This window comes from Amblyraja radiata, chromosome 2 (assembly GCF_010909765.2).
Source record: "Amblyraja radiata isolate CabotCenter1 chromosome 2, sAmbRad1.1.pri, whole genome shotgun sequence".
Classification (NCBI taxonomy): Eukaryota; Metazoa; Chordata; class Chondrichthyes; order Rajiformes; family Rajidae; genus Amblyraja; species Amblyraja radiata.
The window spans coordinates 47,472,401-47,488,413 of record NC_045957.1 but is presented as its reverse complement, the minus strand read 5'-3'; the positions used below and the strand labels follow the sequence as shown (position 1 = coordinate 47,488,413).

The 16,013-nt window shown below is 42.6% G+C and overlaps 1 protein-coding gene across 3 annotated transcripts in view; it reads right to left on the bottom strand.

Moving 5' to 3' along the window:
- The window catches only part of ica1 (islet cell autoantigen 1), a 97,068-nt gene that overhangs the window by 10,224 nt on the left and 70,831 nt on the right, over nt 1-16,013 (bottom strand). For all 3 annotated transcript variants that reach the window (XM_033045791.1, XM_033045772.1, XM_033045782.1), the window contains exon 13: nt 5,313-5,573. In XM_033045791.1, coding sequence (XP_032901682.1) covers nt 5,313-5,573 — 261 coding nt within the window. The remainder of the gene's footprint in view (nt 1-5,312; nt 5,574-16,013) is intronic.

Here is a 16,013-nt window from a genome sequence, read left to right as displayed (position 1 = left end):
AAGGATAAGGGGGAAGTCTTTTAGGACCGAGATGAGAAAAACATTTTTCACACAGAGAGTGGTGAATCTCTGTAATTCTCTGCCACAGAAGGTAGTTGAGGCTAGTTCATTGGCTATATTTAAGAGGGAGTTAGATATGGTCCTTTTGGCTAAGGGGATCAGGAGGTATGGAGAGAAGGCAGGTACAGGATACTGAGTTGGATGATCAGCCATGATCATATTGAATGGCGGTGCAGGCTCGAAGGACCGAATGGCCTACTCCTGCACCTAATTTCTATGTCTCTATGATGGTAAGTTGTCTTTTGGACTGGAGGCCTGTGACTAGTGGTGTGCCTCAGGGTTTGATGCTGGGTTCATTGCTGTTTATTACCTATATCAAAGATTTCTATATGATGTGAACGTGCAAGGCATGATCAGCAAATTTACAGATAATACTAGAGTGGATGGTATTGTAGATAGCAAAGATGGTCGTGAAAAATTGCAGCAGCATCTTGATTTGTTGGGCAGATAGGCTGAGGAATGGTTATTCGAGTTTAATACAGAGACGTGCAAGGAGCTGCATTTTTGGAAGTCTTACCAGGGCAGGACCTACACAGTGAATGGCAGGGCTCTGAGGAGAGTTGTGGAGCAGAAGGATCAAGTAGTGCAGGTTTGTGGTTCTTTGAAAGTGGTGTTACACGTAGATAGGATGGTCAAGTGGCTTTTGGCACATTGGCATTCATCAGTCAGAGTATTAAGTATCGAAGTTGGGAGGTCATGTAACACTTGTACAATACATTGGTGAGGGCACACTTAGAGTATTGTGCTCAGTTTTGGTCACCCTGTTAGAGGAAATACGTTGTTAAGCTGGAAAGAGTGGAGAAACAATTCACCAGGATGTTGCTCAGGCCCTGGGGAGAGGTTGAACGGACTAGGACTTTGTTTCTTGCAGTGCAGGAGGATGAGGGGTGATCTTATAGAGGTGTTTAAGATCATGAGAGGAATAGATAGGGTAAATGCACAGAATCTTTCACCCACGGTAGGGGAAATCAAAATCCAGAGGACATAGTTTTAATGTGAGGGGGGAAACATTTTAATGGACAACTTTTTAAACACAAAGGGTGGTAGGTGTATACGAGCTGCCAGAGGAGTTAATTGTGACAGATACTATCAAAACATTTTGACAGGTACAGGTGCACAACCTTTTATCCGAAATTCCAAATAACGAAAAGCTCCGAATAGCGGACATTTTTTCGGACCTTGAAGAAAGGTCCTTGAAGACGTTCACCGAGGGCGGCCCGCAGAGGTGACAGCGGAACCTCCGGTCGGTCCTCGAAGAAAGGGGAACTAAATCCCCATTCATAAAAGAGAAGGTGAGGGTATATTGCGCGGGAGGGTTAATAATTGACAATCTGCTGCTGCCTGCCCGCTGAGTTAAAATGTTCCCATGGTAGACTATCGATACACAGTGTATCGTGAGTCTTGCGTGGGAACTTTTTAACTCAGCGGGCAGGCAGCAGCAGATTGTCGCTCCCTTCAGTTTCACCCCACCTACACCCCTCTGCTTCCCGGCCATGTGTGTGACCCCTTCCCTCCCCTCTCCAGCTCCCCGCCCATTGCACCGGCGCGGGGGCTTTGCACTGTCTTCACGTCGGCGATGCCAGCAGGTCAGTGCCAGTCACCGGAGACGTCAGGACCAACGGGACACCGACCCCCAGGCCCACTGCAAGCATGGAGATCCCAGAGACGCACAGCCCAGCCCCGTTCCAACTCCAGAGGAACACGCTCCCCGTAGGGACAGAAGCTGATGGTGTGCAAGGTACGTCTTGTTCTTGGGGTTGCGGATGAGGGGGCGCAGCTCGGGCTGTGACGTCTCCGGCCACCCCCCTGTACAGGAGCTGAGACTACACTGTACCGCCCTTGCAGGTGAGCAGGAGAGTGGGGTTGTTTGCAGTTGCAGAGGGAGGGGGCAAGGGCGGTACAGTTCCCAGTCTCAGCTCCTGTCCAGGGGGGTGGCCGGAGACGTCAGGACCAACGGGACACCGACTGCAAGCACGGAGATCCCAGAGACTCACAGCCAGCAGCAACTCTAGCCCAGCCCCGTTCCAACTCCAGAGGAACCCGGGTTGCGGATGAGGGGGCGCAGCTCGGGCTGTGGGCGAACTGCCACTTGTCGCTGTAGCGGCCCATCGGGGAGCGGGTTCCCGTTGGTCCTGACTTCTCCGGCCACCCCCCTGTACAGGAGCTGAGACTGGGAACTGTACCGCCCTTGCCCCCTCCCTCTGCAACTGCAAACAACCCCACTCTCCTGCTCACCTGCAAGGGCGGTACAGTGTAGTCTCAGCTCCTGTACAGGGGGGTGGCCGGAGACGTCAGGACCACCAGAAGCCGCTCCCCGATGGGCCGCTACGGCGACAAGTGACAGTTCGCCCACAGCCCGAGCTGCGCCCCCTCATCGGGACACCGACCCCCAGGCCCACTGCAAGCACGGAGATCCCAGATCAGCAACTCCAGCCCAGCCCCGCTCCAACTCCAGAGGAACACGCTCCCCGTAGGGGCAGAAGCTGATGGTGTGCAAGGTACGTCTTGTTCTTGGGGTGGCGCAGCTCGGGCTGTGGGCGAACTGCCACTTGTCGCCGTAGCGGCCCATCGGGGAGTGGATTCCTCTGGAGTTGGAGGGGGAGGGGGGTATTGTGCTGTTTGATCGCCCCCTGCTATCCCAGGGACAGGGAGACACAGCGGCTTTTGAGAATAGTGGGCAATCACTTCCAAAGTTCTGCCCACACAGTCAGTACACCTCTCCTACACTTGTCTCCCGCACTAAGATCATCTCGCAGAGAATGATCCCAGCCTAACCCTCCCTATTCTCTCCTATTCTGCAAGAAAAAACTACATTGAAAACTCAAACTCGCGATCGAGTAACTGCCGGGATCGAGGCGCAAACTCGCGACCTTGCGGATATGAGCCGGGCACTCTACCACTGAGCCAGCCGTTAAAATCTACGCTAAAAATCTTCCATTCCGAAAGCCGAAAAATTCCGAATTCAGAAAAGTGTCTGGTCCCAAGGCTTTCGGATAAAAGGTTGTGCACCCGTACATGGATTGGATAGGTTTAGAGGGATACGGGTCAAATGCTGGCAGGTGGGATGAGTTCGATGTTGGCATGTTGGTCAGCGTGGCCTAGTTGAACTGAATGGCCTGTTTTCACGTTGTGTGACTGAGAGGGTGGTAGGTGTCTAGATCATGCTGCCAGGGGTGGTGGTGGAAGCAGATACAATTATGGCATTTAAAAGGGTTTTATATAGGCACATGGATATGCAGGAAATGGAAGGATATCGTTCATATTCAGGCAGATGAGATTAGTTTATGTTGCCCTCATGTTCTTTGCAGACATTGTGGGCCGACGGTCCTATGCCTGTGGTATACTTTTCTATGTTTTTATGTTAAAAAAATGCTCAATGTAAAACTTTGTTTGTTAAGTTTTGAGATACAGCATAGAAACAGGACCATCGGTTCATTGAGTCCACACCATCCATCAATCACCTGTTCACCCTAGTTTATGCTATCCCACTTTTCCATCCACTTTTTACACTGGGGACAATTTATAGACGTCAATTAACCCACAAATCCCTGCATATTTGGCATGTGGGAGAAAACCCACATCTTCACAGAGACGACATTCAAACCTCTCACAGAAAGCACCCAAGGTCAGGTTCAAACTCAGGTCTCTAGAGCTGTGAGGTAGCAGCTATTGCCACAATGTTCAGATTCAGAAGATGCAGAAAGTAAAGATGAGAGTTCAGCAAGCAATTAAATTGGCAAGTTGGTCATGATTTCAAATGGGTTAAATTGCAATAAGGGAACCTTGTTGAAATCATATTTAGAGTAGTGTTTGCAGTTTTAGTCTCTAAAACAAAGAAGGGGTGTACTGGAATTAGAATTCGCGCAGTATATTTTAACAGCATAGATTTCTAGGGCTATCCTATGAACAGCTTTGAGAAGCTTCGGCCCAGGTCCCTAGCATTTAGAAGAATGAAAGGCGATCTCATTGACACCTACTAGATTTTGACAGATTGACTGAATATGGGCTGAGCCTGTTTTTTCTTAGTGGGGTAAAATTAAGTAGATAACAGATGACAAAAATAAGATATTCGCCCAGAAGCTTTAATTTTTACTTTCCTTCACATTTACAAATTCAAGTGAGTAAACTACCTTCTATCTGTTCTAAAAGCAAAGACTTATGATCTTAAGGTTTATTTCTGCTACTATCTTATCTTCAAGGGTTAGCATGTAATTATGAATTACAATCAAAATTAATTGAGAAGGATATAGGTAATTCATAATTACATGCTAACCCGTGAAGATGGATCAAGGCTAACTAGTAAATACAATTGGAAACCACAAATTAAATTGCAAAACTTCATATAGATTTTAAAAATTTCAATGAAAATTTTAGGCAACATTATCAATATAATGTGTAATGTACAGTTTAATGTGGATAAATGTGAGGTTATCCACTTTGGTAGTAAAAACAGGAAGGCAGATTATTATCTAAATGGTGTCAAGTTGGGAAAAGGGGAAGTGCAACGGGATCTGGGGGGTCCTTGTTCATCAGGCAATGAAAGTAAGCATGCAGGTACAGCAAGCAGTGAAGAAAGCGAATGGCATGTTGGCCTTCATAACACGAGGAGTTGAGTATAGGAGCAAAGAGGTCCTTCTGCAGTTGTACAAGGCCCTAGTGAGACCACACCTGAAGTATTGTGTGCAGTTTTGGTCCTGTCGAAGAACATTCTTGCGATTGAGGGAGTGCAGCATAGGTTTAAAAGGTTAATACCCGGGATGGCGGGACTGTCATATGCTGAGAATGGAGCGGCTGGGCTTGTATACTCAGGAGTTTAGAAGGATGAGAGGGTTTCTTATTGAAACATATAAGATTATTAATGGTTTGGACACGCTAGAGGCAGGAAACATGTTCCCGATGTTGGGGGAGTCCAGAACCAGGGGCCACAGTTTAAGAATAAGGGGTAAGCTATTTAGAATGGAGATGAGGAAACACTTTTTCACACAGAGAGTTGTGAGTCTGTGGAATTCTTTGCCTCAGGTGGAGGCCGGTTCTCTTGATACTTTCAAGAGAGAGCTAGATAGGGCTCTTAAAGATAGCGGAGTCAGGGGATATGGGGAGACGACAGGAACGGGGTACTGATTGTGGATGATCAGCCATGATCATATTGAATGGTGGTGCTGGCTCGAAGGGCCGAATGGCCTACTCCTGCACCTATTGTCTATAATATAAAGTTATACTAGGAGTTATTATCCTTAATTTTTCATGCTTACCTGTAACTGAAAATGATGCATCTGCTAAGCTTTTGTCAAACAGTTGAGAAGGAAGGAAGCCTGAAGGAGAGGGAGATTGGTCTGATTCACCAGCCATTAGATTGTTGGGTGAACTCAGGTCTTCTCCAAATACTGCTTGCCATTCCCTGCCAAAGTCACCCTCTTCCAGTGATGTCCCATTTAGTATTTCATTCAGCAAAGCCATTTCATCCTTGTCGTTTGTTTGTGGTTCCATGGAGTTGATTAGTAGTTCTGTTGGAGCTAAATTTAAAATTGAAAAACAAAACACCAGAAATTGGAAAATGTAGAAGCAAAATGAAAAATGAAATCTCATTCTCAGGTATTACAGAACGGCATATTTGTGATGCATAAAATTATAACAACACTCATTTATAAGGAGAGCTTAATTTTGGAGAAAAAGCTTTATAATTATTATTCATTTGCCATACGTGTTTCAACTTATGTGGTATGAAAAATGCTGCAATGAAACAACAGCAATTTCTTCAATGTCTGTTTCTTGAAAAAAAAATTATATTTATTCCAAACACATTCAAAAACCATACTAACAATTCATTTTTCTTTTCACACGTCATCTCTCTGGGGTTTGATTTTCCATTGTATTTCCAGTAAACTTTCAGAAAAGTTTAGAACCAGTTTTCGTTAAATAATGTGGTTTAAATCTGTAATCTTCTTGACTTGTCCAGTGTTACTCACTTAGAAATGCTCTGCAATTGAATCCAGTGAAGCAGAAGCAAGGGAAAGATCAACAGTTTTGCACAAAGGCACTTCTGGTGTATAATCAGCCACAACTGCACACCGTCTGTGTAGAACCACAAGAAATGGGGGAAGATATTAAATGAATACTTTTCATCTATGTTTACTGAAGAGAAGATAATGGAAGCTAATGAGTTGAGACATAGGAATTGTGTTATCTTAGATCATATACGAGTTACCAATCTTCAGCCACAAGTGAAATTCTGGAAGACTGTCGGATGGCTAATGTTGTACCATTATTTACGAAGGGCAGAAAGGGAAGCCAGGGAACTATAACGAGCCTGATATCACAAATTGGTAAGTTGTTAGAGGAGATTATTAGGGACAGGATCTACCAGCATTTGGATAGGCACGGACTGAAGAGGAATAGTCAGCATGGCTTTGTTCATGCCTTGCAAATCTGATGGGAGATTTTTTTTAAAGAGGTCACCAAGAGGGTTGATGAAGGCAGGGCAGTGGACGTTAGCAAGGCCTTTGACAAGGTCCAACAGGGTATGTTAGAGTGCATGGAATCTAAGGAGAGAGTAGCTGACTGACTTCAAAACTGGCTTAAAGAAGGGAGTGAAAGAGCAATTGTGATGGGTTGTTTTTTTTTTTTAATTCAAGGCCTATGACCAGTGGGGTCAATGTTGGTTCCCCTTCTGTTTGTTCAATAGATTAAAGGATTTGGATGACAATGTAGTTAATGTTGATAGTAAATTTGCAGATAATACCAAAATTAGTGATACTGTTGACATTGAGGAAGGTATGTCTAAGTTTACAACAAATGCAGATCAGCTGGGAAGGTGGGCCAAGGAATAGCAAATTGAATTTAACTCTGACAAGGGTGAGGTGCTGCATTTTGGTATATCAGACCAGGGTAGGACTTGCACAGTAAATGTTAGAACCCTGGAAAATGTTGTGGAACAGAAATATCTGGCAGTACAGGCACATGGTTACTTAAAAGTGGTGAGTCAGGTAGACAGTGTAGTGAAGGCAGCATTTAGCTGAGAAAATGACATCATGATGCAGCTATACAAGTTGTTGGTGAAACCACACTTGGAGTCCTGTGTGCTGTTCTGGCAACCTGGCTACAGGAAGGATGTAGAAGAGATTCACCAGGATGTTACCAAGGCTTGTGTGAAGTTATTGGGAGAGGTTGTTGAGGTTGGGACCTTTTTATTTCAGTGTATGAAAGTGAGAGGTGACCTCATTGAGGTTTACAAGGTCATGAGGGCGTGCATAAACTGAATGAATTGAATAAAAATGTATTAGCCAAGTATATTCACATACAAGGAATTTGCCTTGGTGCTTTGCTCGCAAGGGTAAAAACACGATATACAGTAGTCAATTAAAAATAAAACACTATAATTTAAACGTGAATATAAAGTACCAGAGTAAAAAGAGGCTACAGACTTTTGGCTGTTGAGTAGACCTACTGCTCGTGGAAAAAAGCTACTGCTGTTTTTATGTCTGGCTTTGGCGGCATTGATAGTCCGGAGTAGCCTCCCAGGGGGAAGTACTTCAAAGAGTTTGTGGCCAGAGTGGAATGCTCACAGAATATTTTCCGAAGGTAGAGGACTTTAAAACTAGAGGTTTAAGGTGAGAGGGGAGAGATTTAAGAGGGACCTCAGAAGCAACTGTTTCACCTAGAGAGTAGATCATATTTGAAATGAGCTGGCAGAAGCCACTATACAAGTAGTTACGATGAAGAATTTAAAAAGACATTTGGACACATATTGATAAGGAAGGGTTTAGAGGGCTATGGGTTAAATGCAGCTGAATGGGACTAGTCCAATATGCCAACATGGCCTGCATGAACACGTTATGCCAAAGGACCTGTGACTATGCTGTATTGCTCTATCATTCTATAGAGGTTACATAGCTATGAGAGGCATAGATCAGATAGATAGACACAATGCCAACCTAGCATGGACAAGGTGGACCAAATGGTCTGTTTCCGTGTATTACAGCTTCATGACTCCTTGAGTTCATTAAAGTCTCACAGCAAGAATCCTAACCTTTCACCAATAATTCCAATATTCAGACCCAAACAATGATTGAAACTAGCTGGTCCATCATTAATCCTTTGCCAAAATTGCTGAAGAAATAAAATGCTTTTTGGTACCCTCCAGAAGCTTCATAAATTATTTGCTCAGATAAGTTCATAAATCATGGGTGCAGGACTAGGCCATTTGGCCCATCGAGTGTAGTCTGCCATTCAATCACGCCTGATCTATCTTTCCCTCTCAATCCCATTCTCTTGCTCTCTCCCCATAACCATTGACACCCTTACCAATCAAGAATCTGCCAATCTCTGCCTTAAAGATGCCAAATGATGGCCTCCCCATCCATCTATGGCAATGAATTCCACGGATCCACCACCCTCTGACTAAAAATATTCCTCTTCATCACCTTTCTAAAGGCATGTCCTTTCATTGTGAGGCTATGCCCTCTGGCCAGAGAGTCTCCCACTATTTATTTGTTCAGACCTTAAATTTAATTTGAATGCAATTTTCATCTCCCACCCTAAGCTTTTGATTTACCATCCAAGGGAGGAGACTGCTATTTACATAGCTTTTGATCTCACCTGCATTTGCCTTCCATGTTAATCTTTCTTTAAGGACTGAAGGCCAATTGGTAACAACTTTGTTAAATGGAAGAAATTCTGCCTTTACTTTAGAAGGTCCACAAAAAATAACTTGTTCAGCACAGAAGACTGGATCAGATTAACAAATGCAAAAGTGGTCATTGAAATGCACCAAGTGTTAATCCACATTTCAGTTTACACAAATGACCACACGATGGCCAAGTACACCTTTGTGTGACCCAGCTTCTGGTCCTGCTGGGTGATTTTCAACAAAGTTATGATGGAGTATGATTGGAAGGTCATAAGCGTTAATAAAATTACTGCTAATTTGTAAATACTTTCTCTTCGATGATTAGAAATAAGCAAATTTAAAGTATTTTTAATTCCAAAATAAAATTTCTCCTGCTATTACTGCTTCTGAGTTTTCTGTAAATACAAAGGAAACAATGAATTGGGCCTGGGAAATCAGAAAGGCCAAGCTCGAACAAGCTGTCGCAAACCTGTCACCTTGATGGGCCTACTCTACCCCATTTCCATTTTTATTATATTTTTCAATTTGAGTTAGATTGGTTATGTGTAACAACTAATGGGTAGCTTTGAGAACAAACACAGACAAGAGGTGTAATGGGAATTAGTTATGTCATACTTGATACATACAAAGTATCCATCAGAACTTCAGAGCATGGGGCTTTAAAATATTCATGGATGCAGACACAAAGGCATTTAGATATATTGTGCAAAACCCACTGGTGGAATTACATTTTGGAAACAATTATAGGAAACCAATGAAAAATTTATGTCATAAATATTAGAACAAAAGCATTATCAGAAAAGATGAAGTTCATCTACTCTTGCAACTAAATTGGTTGCAACAATACTCCATCCAATCATTATGTCAACAGAAATATGTAGGATCTTCATTTATGTGGCAGCTGTTATTATAACATCATTTTATTTTCTTCTAGCCATATACTGAATAATGTCACTCTCTGACCACATTGATACATAATAATAAAGCAGTTGTGAAAGAAACAACTGTGGATGAAAGGTTCATTTAAAATGTATAAGGCAGTTAGATTTGAAGGACATTCCTGCCTTGATTCTGTATTAACATTTATGTTTAATTTTCCTCTGACAAATATATTTTGATATTTAATCTCCCAACTCAGTTTTTCTTATTTGTGCCACTGTCACTCCGCATGCAAACTCTTTTGAAGAAGTGGATAAAGGCAGCAGAGAAATACCAGCTTGATCAAGCACATTTGTAGATCCATAACCCACCTCCTCCTCCCCCACCCCACCAACTCGTATCCATTTTAGAGACACAACTACATAAGTCACTTCAGCAGAGACTATTGCACGTGAAGCCATCAATTGTCGATGTCGGGTATGACATCAGGCTCATGAACAACTCTAACTAATTGTACAGCTGGCTTGTTCTCTGGAAACACTCCAATCAATCACAGTATAGTTACCTTGGAAGCTCTAATAACACCACTGGAGCACACTGGATCACTTTCACGAATGGGAGAGTTTCGAATGTGATGCAAGTATTAGGCCCCTATTCACCCACACAAATTGACAGGAATAATTTGAATGGATCCATTTGAATTTCTCAAAAACCTGGAATTGTGACAACCTCTAACTCTTGTAACGCTTCAAAAAAAGCCTTGGAAGATTATTACTTAAAGGGCCCGAATTAAATTGAAATTATGAACATCTCACTGTCAATATATAAATCTCACAGTCATCTTTCGCCATAGCTACACATCAAAATATTGTGAATCATATTTGCAGGCATTACCATACCTTTCCGTGAACAGGTGGTGGGGACTGTTCTCACAGGCTCTGATTTGGCAGAAAGCCAAAACAAAATGTATAAGAGAAAGCCTGAATTTCTGAGGTTGCAAAGTGAGAAGTAGTTAAAGAGCTCAGGAGAAACCCAGACCAGAAGAATTTTGTAATCAATGGATGTGTCAAAGTCAAGGTGTTGCCAATGTAGGTGAACAAGGGCACAATAGTGGGCAATGGAGACGGTGCAGGTTAGCACATTAGCAGCAGAGTTTCAGATGATCTTAAGTTTACATCTCAAACTTTCATCACAGAAAATGTTGGAGCTGGTGCCGAGAGAACCAAGTTTCTGGCAGAGAAATATAACAATAATAATTTGGACCTCCTGTATTTAGCCGAGAACAAACTTTCTGACAATTTAGAGACAGAAGGGCTGTCAGGAGAGGCGATGGGAAAACTAGTGTTGTTGGTGCACACATGGTAACTGATGCTCTATCTTTGAATATTTTTAAGACTCGGCATGCAAATGAAAAATAGGAGTTAACGATAATTCCCTCTGGGACTCCTGATGTAATTGTATGAGAATGCGAAGGGAAGCTGTTGTAGGCAAATGGGTGTGGACCCACAGTTGAACAATGTAGAGACATTAGAGCAGGGGTCGGCAACCTACAGCCCCCAGGCCGAATGCGGCCTAGATGGACCATTCTGCTACTACCATTGGACTCCACTCGGAGGCCATGACCTCTGTTGGTGTAGCAAAATGGATAATCCAGAAAGGCTCTAGAACCAAAGGTCCCAGAAAATCAGTGGTGGATCTATACAGTGGTGGGAGGGTGTCTGTGGGAGGGAGGTAAAGAGAATATGGATAAATCAGATTTGAAGGGGATGAAGTTGTACCAAAGTAGGAAAAGTATAAATGGTATCTGTGAAGAAAACATTCAAAGAAGGAAGTTGACTGGTTAGCAGTTTAGTGGGAAGATATTGAAAACTTCATCCCAATACAGAACAAATGAGTATTACAAATACATTTGTAAATGAGAGCCATTGTTTGATTTGATTTATTGTCATTGTCTTCAATTAAGAGACACCAAAATGCTATTTTCCTTACAGTCATACAAATAAAAAAACACAAAACACAGAATACAGTAGTTCACAACACAAACATCCTCACAGTGGTACCAAAGTTCCCCACTGTGAGGGAAGGAACCAAAGTCCAGTCAACCTCCTCACTGATGTTCCCCAATGTTCACCCGTGGTCGGGGCCTCCCGAGTCCTCCGCAGTCGCCGCTACGGGCGGCTTGATGTTCAGGCCCTCTTGCCGGGAACGATGAAACCCCGACGTCGATAGGTAGAACAACCTCAGCTGCCTGGACTTCTGAATCGGCCACCTCCCACCGGAGTCCGTGGCTCCCGAAGTCCACAGGCCGAGCTGGGTGGAGATTCACGCTGGCGACCCCCGGCAAAGGGTCCCAGGACTCAGCGATGTTGCTCAGTGCCGCCCGCACTGGGAGTCCACAGCTCCGCGATGTCAATGCAGCAGGCCCAACACTCCAGAGCTCCAAACAGCGATCCCAGATAAGGCCTCGCCCGCTCTGTGATGTATTCAGCGCTGCACCGCTGCTGCTGAAACTCTGGTCGGTCCCGGCAGGAAAGGCCGCGCCAATCCAGTTGGTAGGCCGTGAGGAGGGGGGCGAGGGCGCGACTCGGATAATAGTCGCATCCTCGCCAGGAAGTGACTGAAGGACGGTTTCCCCCTTACCATACCCCCTTCCCCCCACGTAAAATACTAAAAAAAAACAAGAACATACTTAAACATAACAAAAAATAAAAAAGATAACCAGACTATAGGCGGAGGCAGCCATCAACAGCGCCACCGGATGTGATTGGACATCTGTGACATGACATTGTGACATCATCACTGGAAGCTGCTGGAAAAAGGCTATCTGTGAGAAGATGTTTTTGGCTTCTTGTTTTTTAACTTCAATCATGAATAACTTGTGAAATATAGGGTGAAATCTTAAGTTAACCTAAATATGGCGTGGACGGTAAAATGTGTTAGAAAATGGAAAAAGATAGACAGACAGACAGACAGACAGACAGACAGACAGAGAGACAGACAGAGAGACAGACAGACAGACAGACAGACAGACAGACAGACAGACAGACAGACAGACAGACAGACAGATAGGATTGAAGCAGGCAAGAGTACAAGGTTTGATAGTGATGGTTTGGAGTAAAAAAGGTTATGTTATCTGTAGTGCTAGAATTGAGGGAACAAATAATTTAGACAGATCAATTCTGCAGCGTCGAGTGCAAGTTGAAAAGGCTGAGTTACTTGCCTGGCGCCAAGTTTAAGGACATCTTCTCAGGCTACAGAGGTAAATGTAATTGTCATGGCCGATGCTGGAATCACGCACGCACACAATGCAAAAGAATATGAGCAGTTAGGGTCCAATTAGTAAACAGAAATACAAAGGTGTTATCACCTAATTAGCAGAGAGTAGCATGTGTTGAAGGGAAATTGAAGAAGTTTAAGAGAAATTACAAAGCATAATGCAGGGTATCACGATTGGTAAGGTGACCATTTTTATTTTCTTCAATTTGAGTCAGTGCAAGGGAAAAGATAAAATGGAAGTATCTTTATTTAAATACATGCAGCGTTCATGCACAGGCTAGTAATAAATATGATAAAATAAATGTAATTGCAAAGTGACCAAGGAACAAGTGTGAATGAGGAGCTCAGAGAATTGAACACTGTAAAAAATTAGTACTGGAGAAATAATAGGACTAAAAGCCGATAAACTCTGTAGATACTGATGACTTGTTTCCCACAGTATTGAAGTGGACATAGTGGGTGAAATAGCTGTCATCTTTGAAAATATCACAGATTCTAGAGGAGTACCCACAGATTGTAAGATAGCATACTGTATGTGACCCTCTTATAATAGAAAGGGCAAACTAACGATAAGCAGCCATAAACCTGTGAGCACAATACCAGTGGTAGAGAAAATGCTGAAATCTATTATTAAGGAGGTGATCACACAGGGAACTCAACAAATAATAATAGCTTAGGGCAGATTCTAATTTTCTATACAAGGAAAATAATTTTAGGCAAATGTTTTAGTTTTTTTTTGCGGTTTTGATGAAAATAAATGAGGAATTATATTTGGACTTCCAGTAATTTTTTTTCTCATAACCACACCAGAAATTATTAATCGCAATTAGTGCACACTGTATTGGGAGTAATATATTAGCATGGACTCATAATGGATAAAGACAGCAGAATAAAAAAGTTGGAAGACTGTGAGTAATGGGGTCATCAGGAGATTGTACTACAGGCCAAACAGCACACCATCTACAGCAATGATTTGGATGAGGGTACCAAGTGAAATGTATACATTTTTTAAAATAATTAAATGCTTTATAGTACTGTGAGCAATGAGAAAGATGCAGACTGGCTTCAGGGAGACAGATCTGGTACACGAATAGGCAAACGCATGACAGGTAGAATAACTAGAATTATGTGAAAAACTGTAAGGTCTGGAAAAAAAAAAATATCAAGGCGTTGTTCAGGTGACCCCTGTTTTACAGCCATTCGGGTTAATGGAAATTTGCTCTTAAACAATTCAGAAATAATTCTCCAAAATTTACAAAATGCAATAACATCATCTCACAGAACCTGCATAAATAATAAAGTAAATAATCAAGTCACATTACAACTCTCATATCTTGATGCATGCGCAAATGTTACAGAAAATTGGGTTATGACCCTATTTCTACGCATGCAATCCCACCACCACAATCCAGGGATCACCTGTATTTTTTTTTTTAAACAATAACAGACGAGTAATTGCACTTTCTGGTTCTGGTAACATGCCAGAAGAGTAGGGAACTTGGGCTGGGAAGTGGCAGAAGTGACAACCAGATGGCGAGACTTCATTTAAAGAAAAGCTGTCATCACCCCTCCAGTTTCTGTTGATGCAAATATCCACAACAATCTCAGGAATGGCAAAGGCCTAATTGACAAGGGAACCATCTGACAATTCACGAACTGGAACACAGGATTAAATTAACTGGGATGGAGATGATAAATAATTTTTATTAAAGGATACTCTCACATCTTTGTAATTTGTTCCTGCCTATACACTTTCTTACAAGGCATATATTTAATATAATCAATGAAGCCTTTAATGAACTCGAAGAATGGGGTGACACAGTGGCACAGCGGCAGAGCCAGAGGCATGGGTTCAATCCTGAAGAAGGGCGCTGTCTGTATGGAGTTCTATATTTTCCCTGTAACTCTGTGGGTTTCCTCCCACATTCCAAAGGCGTGCAGGTTTGTAGGTTAATTAGGTTCCTTAAATTGTCCCTAGTGTGTAGGATAGAAGTAGAGTACGTGTGATTGCTGGTCGGTGTGGACTCATTGGGTCAAGGGGTCTGTTTCCACGCTGTATCTCTAAAGGAACCAAACTAAACTAAAAATAGATTATTTGACATGGCCTAGAAATTTCAGTGCACCCAAGAGTGCAATGAATAGTTGTTGCAACAATAGGACCAGTGACAGTTTTGGTTGTGAGTTGTCTGTTCCAAGTGGCTGTTCACCCAAAACCCAAAGACTCAGGAACAAACAAATATTTCCTGTTCTTTGCTATTTCTGAGCTCAACCCAAATAGATTCTAATTCTACATGGAAATCTGCTAAGCCAAGAACATGTCCTATCTCTTGGCCTTATTGATTGCACTATACCATCTCATTTTCCTTTTGCCTGTCCTTCCTAGGCATCAAATATCCTGGAACCCCTGCTATGGTCATCATGTAATTATGATTTTATCTAATCATAATTAGAATACACCATTTATTTTTGTAAACATTGGTCAGTCTGCACTTGCCAGGAACAGAAGACTGTAGCTACAAATTGAGAGTGGATTGTCTGGGTTTATTCTCACAACATAGGAGGCCGAGTGGTGAGTTTAAAGAGGTTTATAAAATTATGAGTGACAGATAGTCAGGGTCTTTTTCTCAGTGCGGGGGAGTCTATAACTAGTAGGCACAGGCTTAAGGTGAAAGGTAAGACATTTAAGGAAGATCTGAGGTGTAAAGAGTGTTTTTTCCCCTTTAGAAAGTGGTAGGTATCTGGAACGAGTTGCTCAATGGGGTCCTGGAGGCAGATACAATTACAATGCTAAAAAGCATTTGCATAGATACTTGAATAGGGAGATTTGAATAGAGGGATTTGGGCCTAATACAGGCAAATAGGATTAGCATAGGTAGGTATCGCTGTTAGCATGGACAAGGTTGACCAAAAGGGCCCATTTCTGTGCTGTGTGATTCTATGATGCTTCGATTCGTGCTTTTAATCTTCTTTCATTTACCCCATTTGCTGTGTGTCTTTGTTGTCCATTTATTTATTTACTTTGCTCACTACATTTCTAACTTTCACTTAATGGTTTATTTCTCTCTATAGAATTCCCTTTGAAGTGCCAAGCTAGATTAAAACCTTCCCGATATCCCCAGTGAGGATATTGGTCCCCACCCCACTGAGGTGCAATCCATCTGATGTCTGTAGG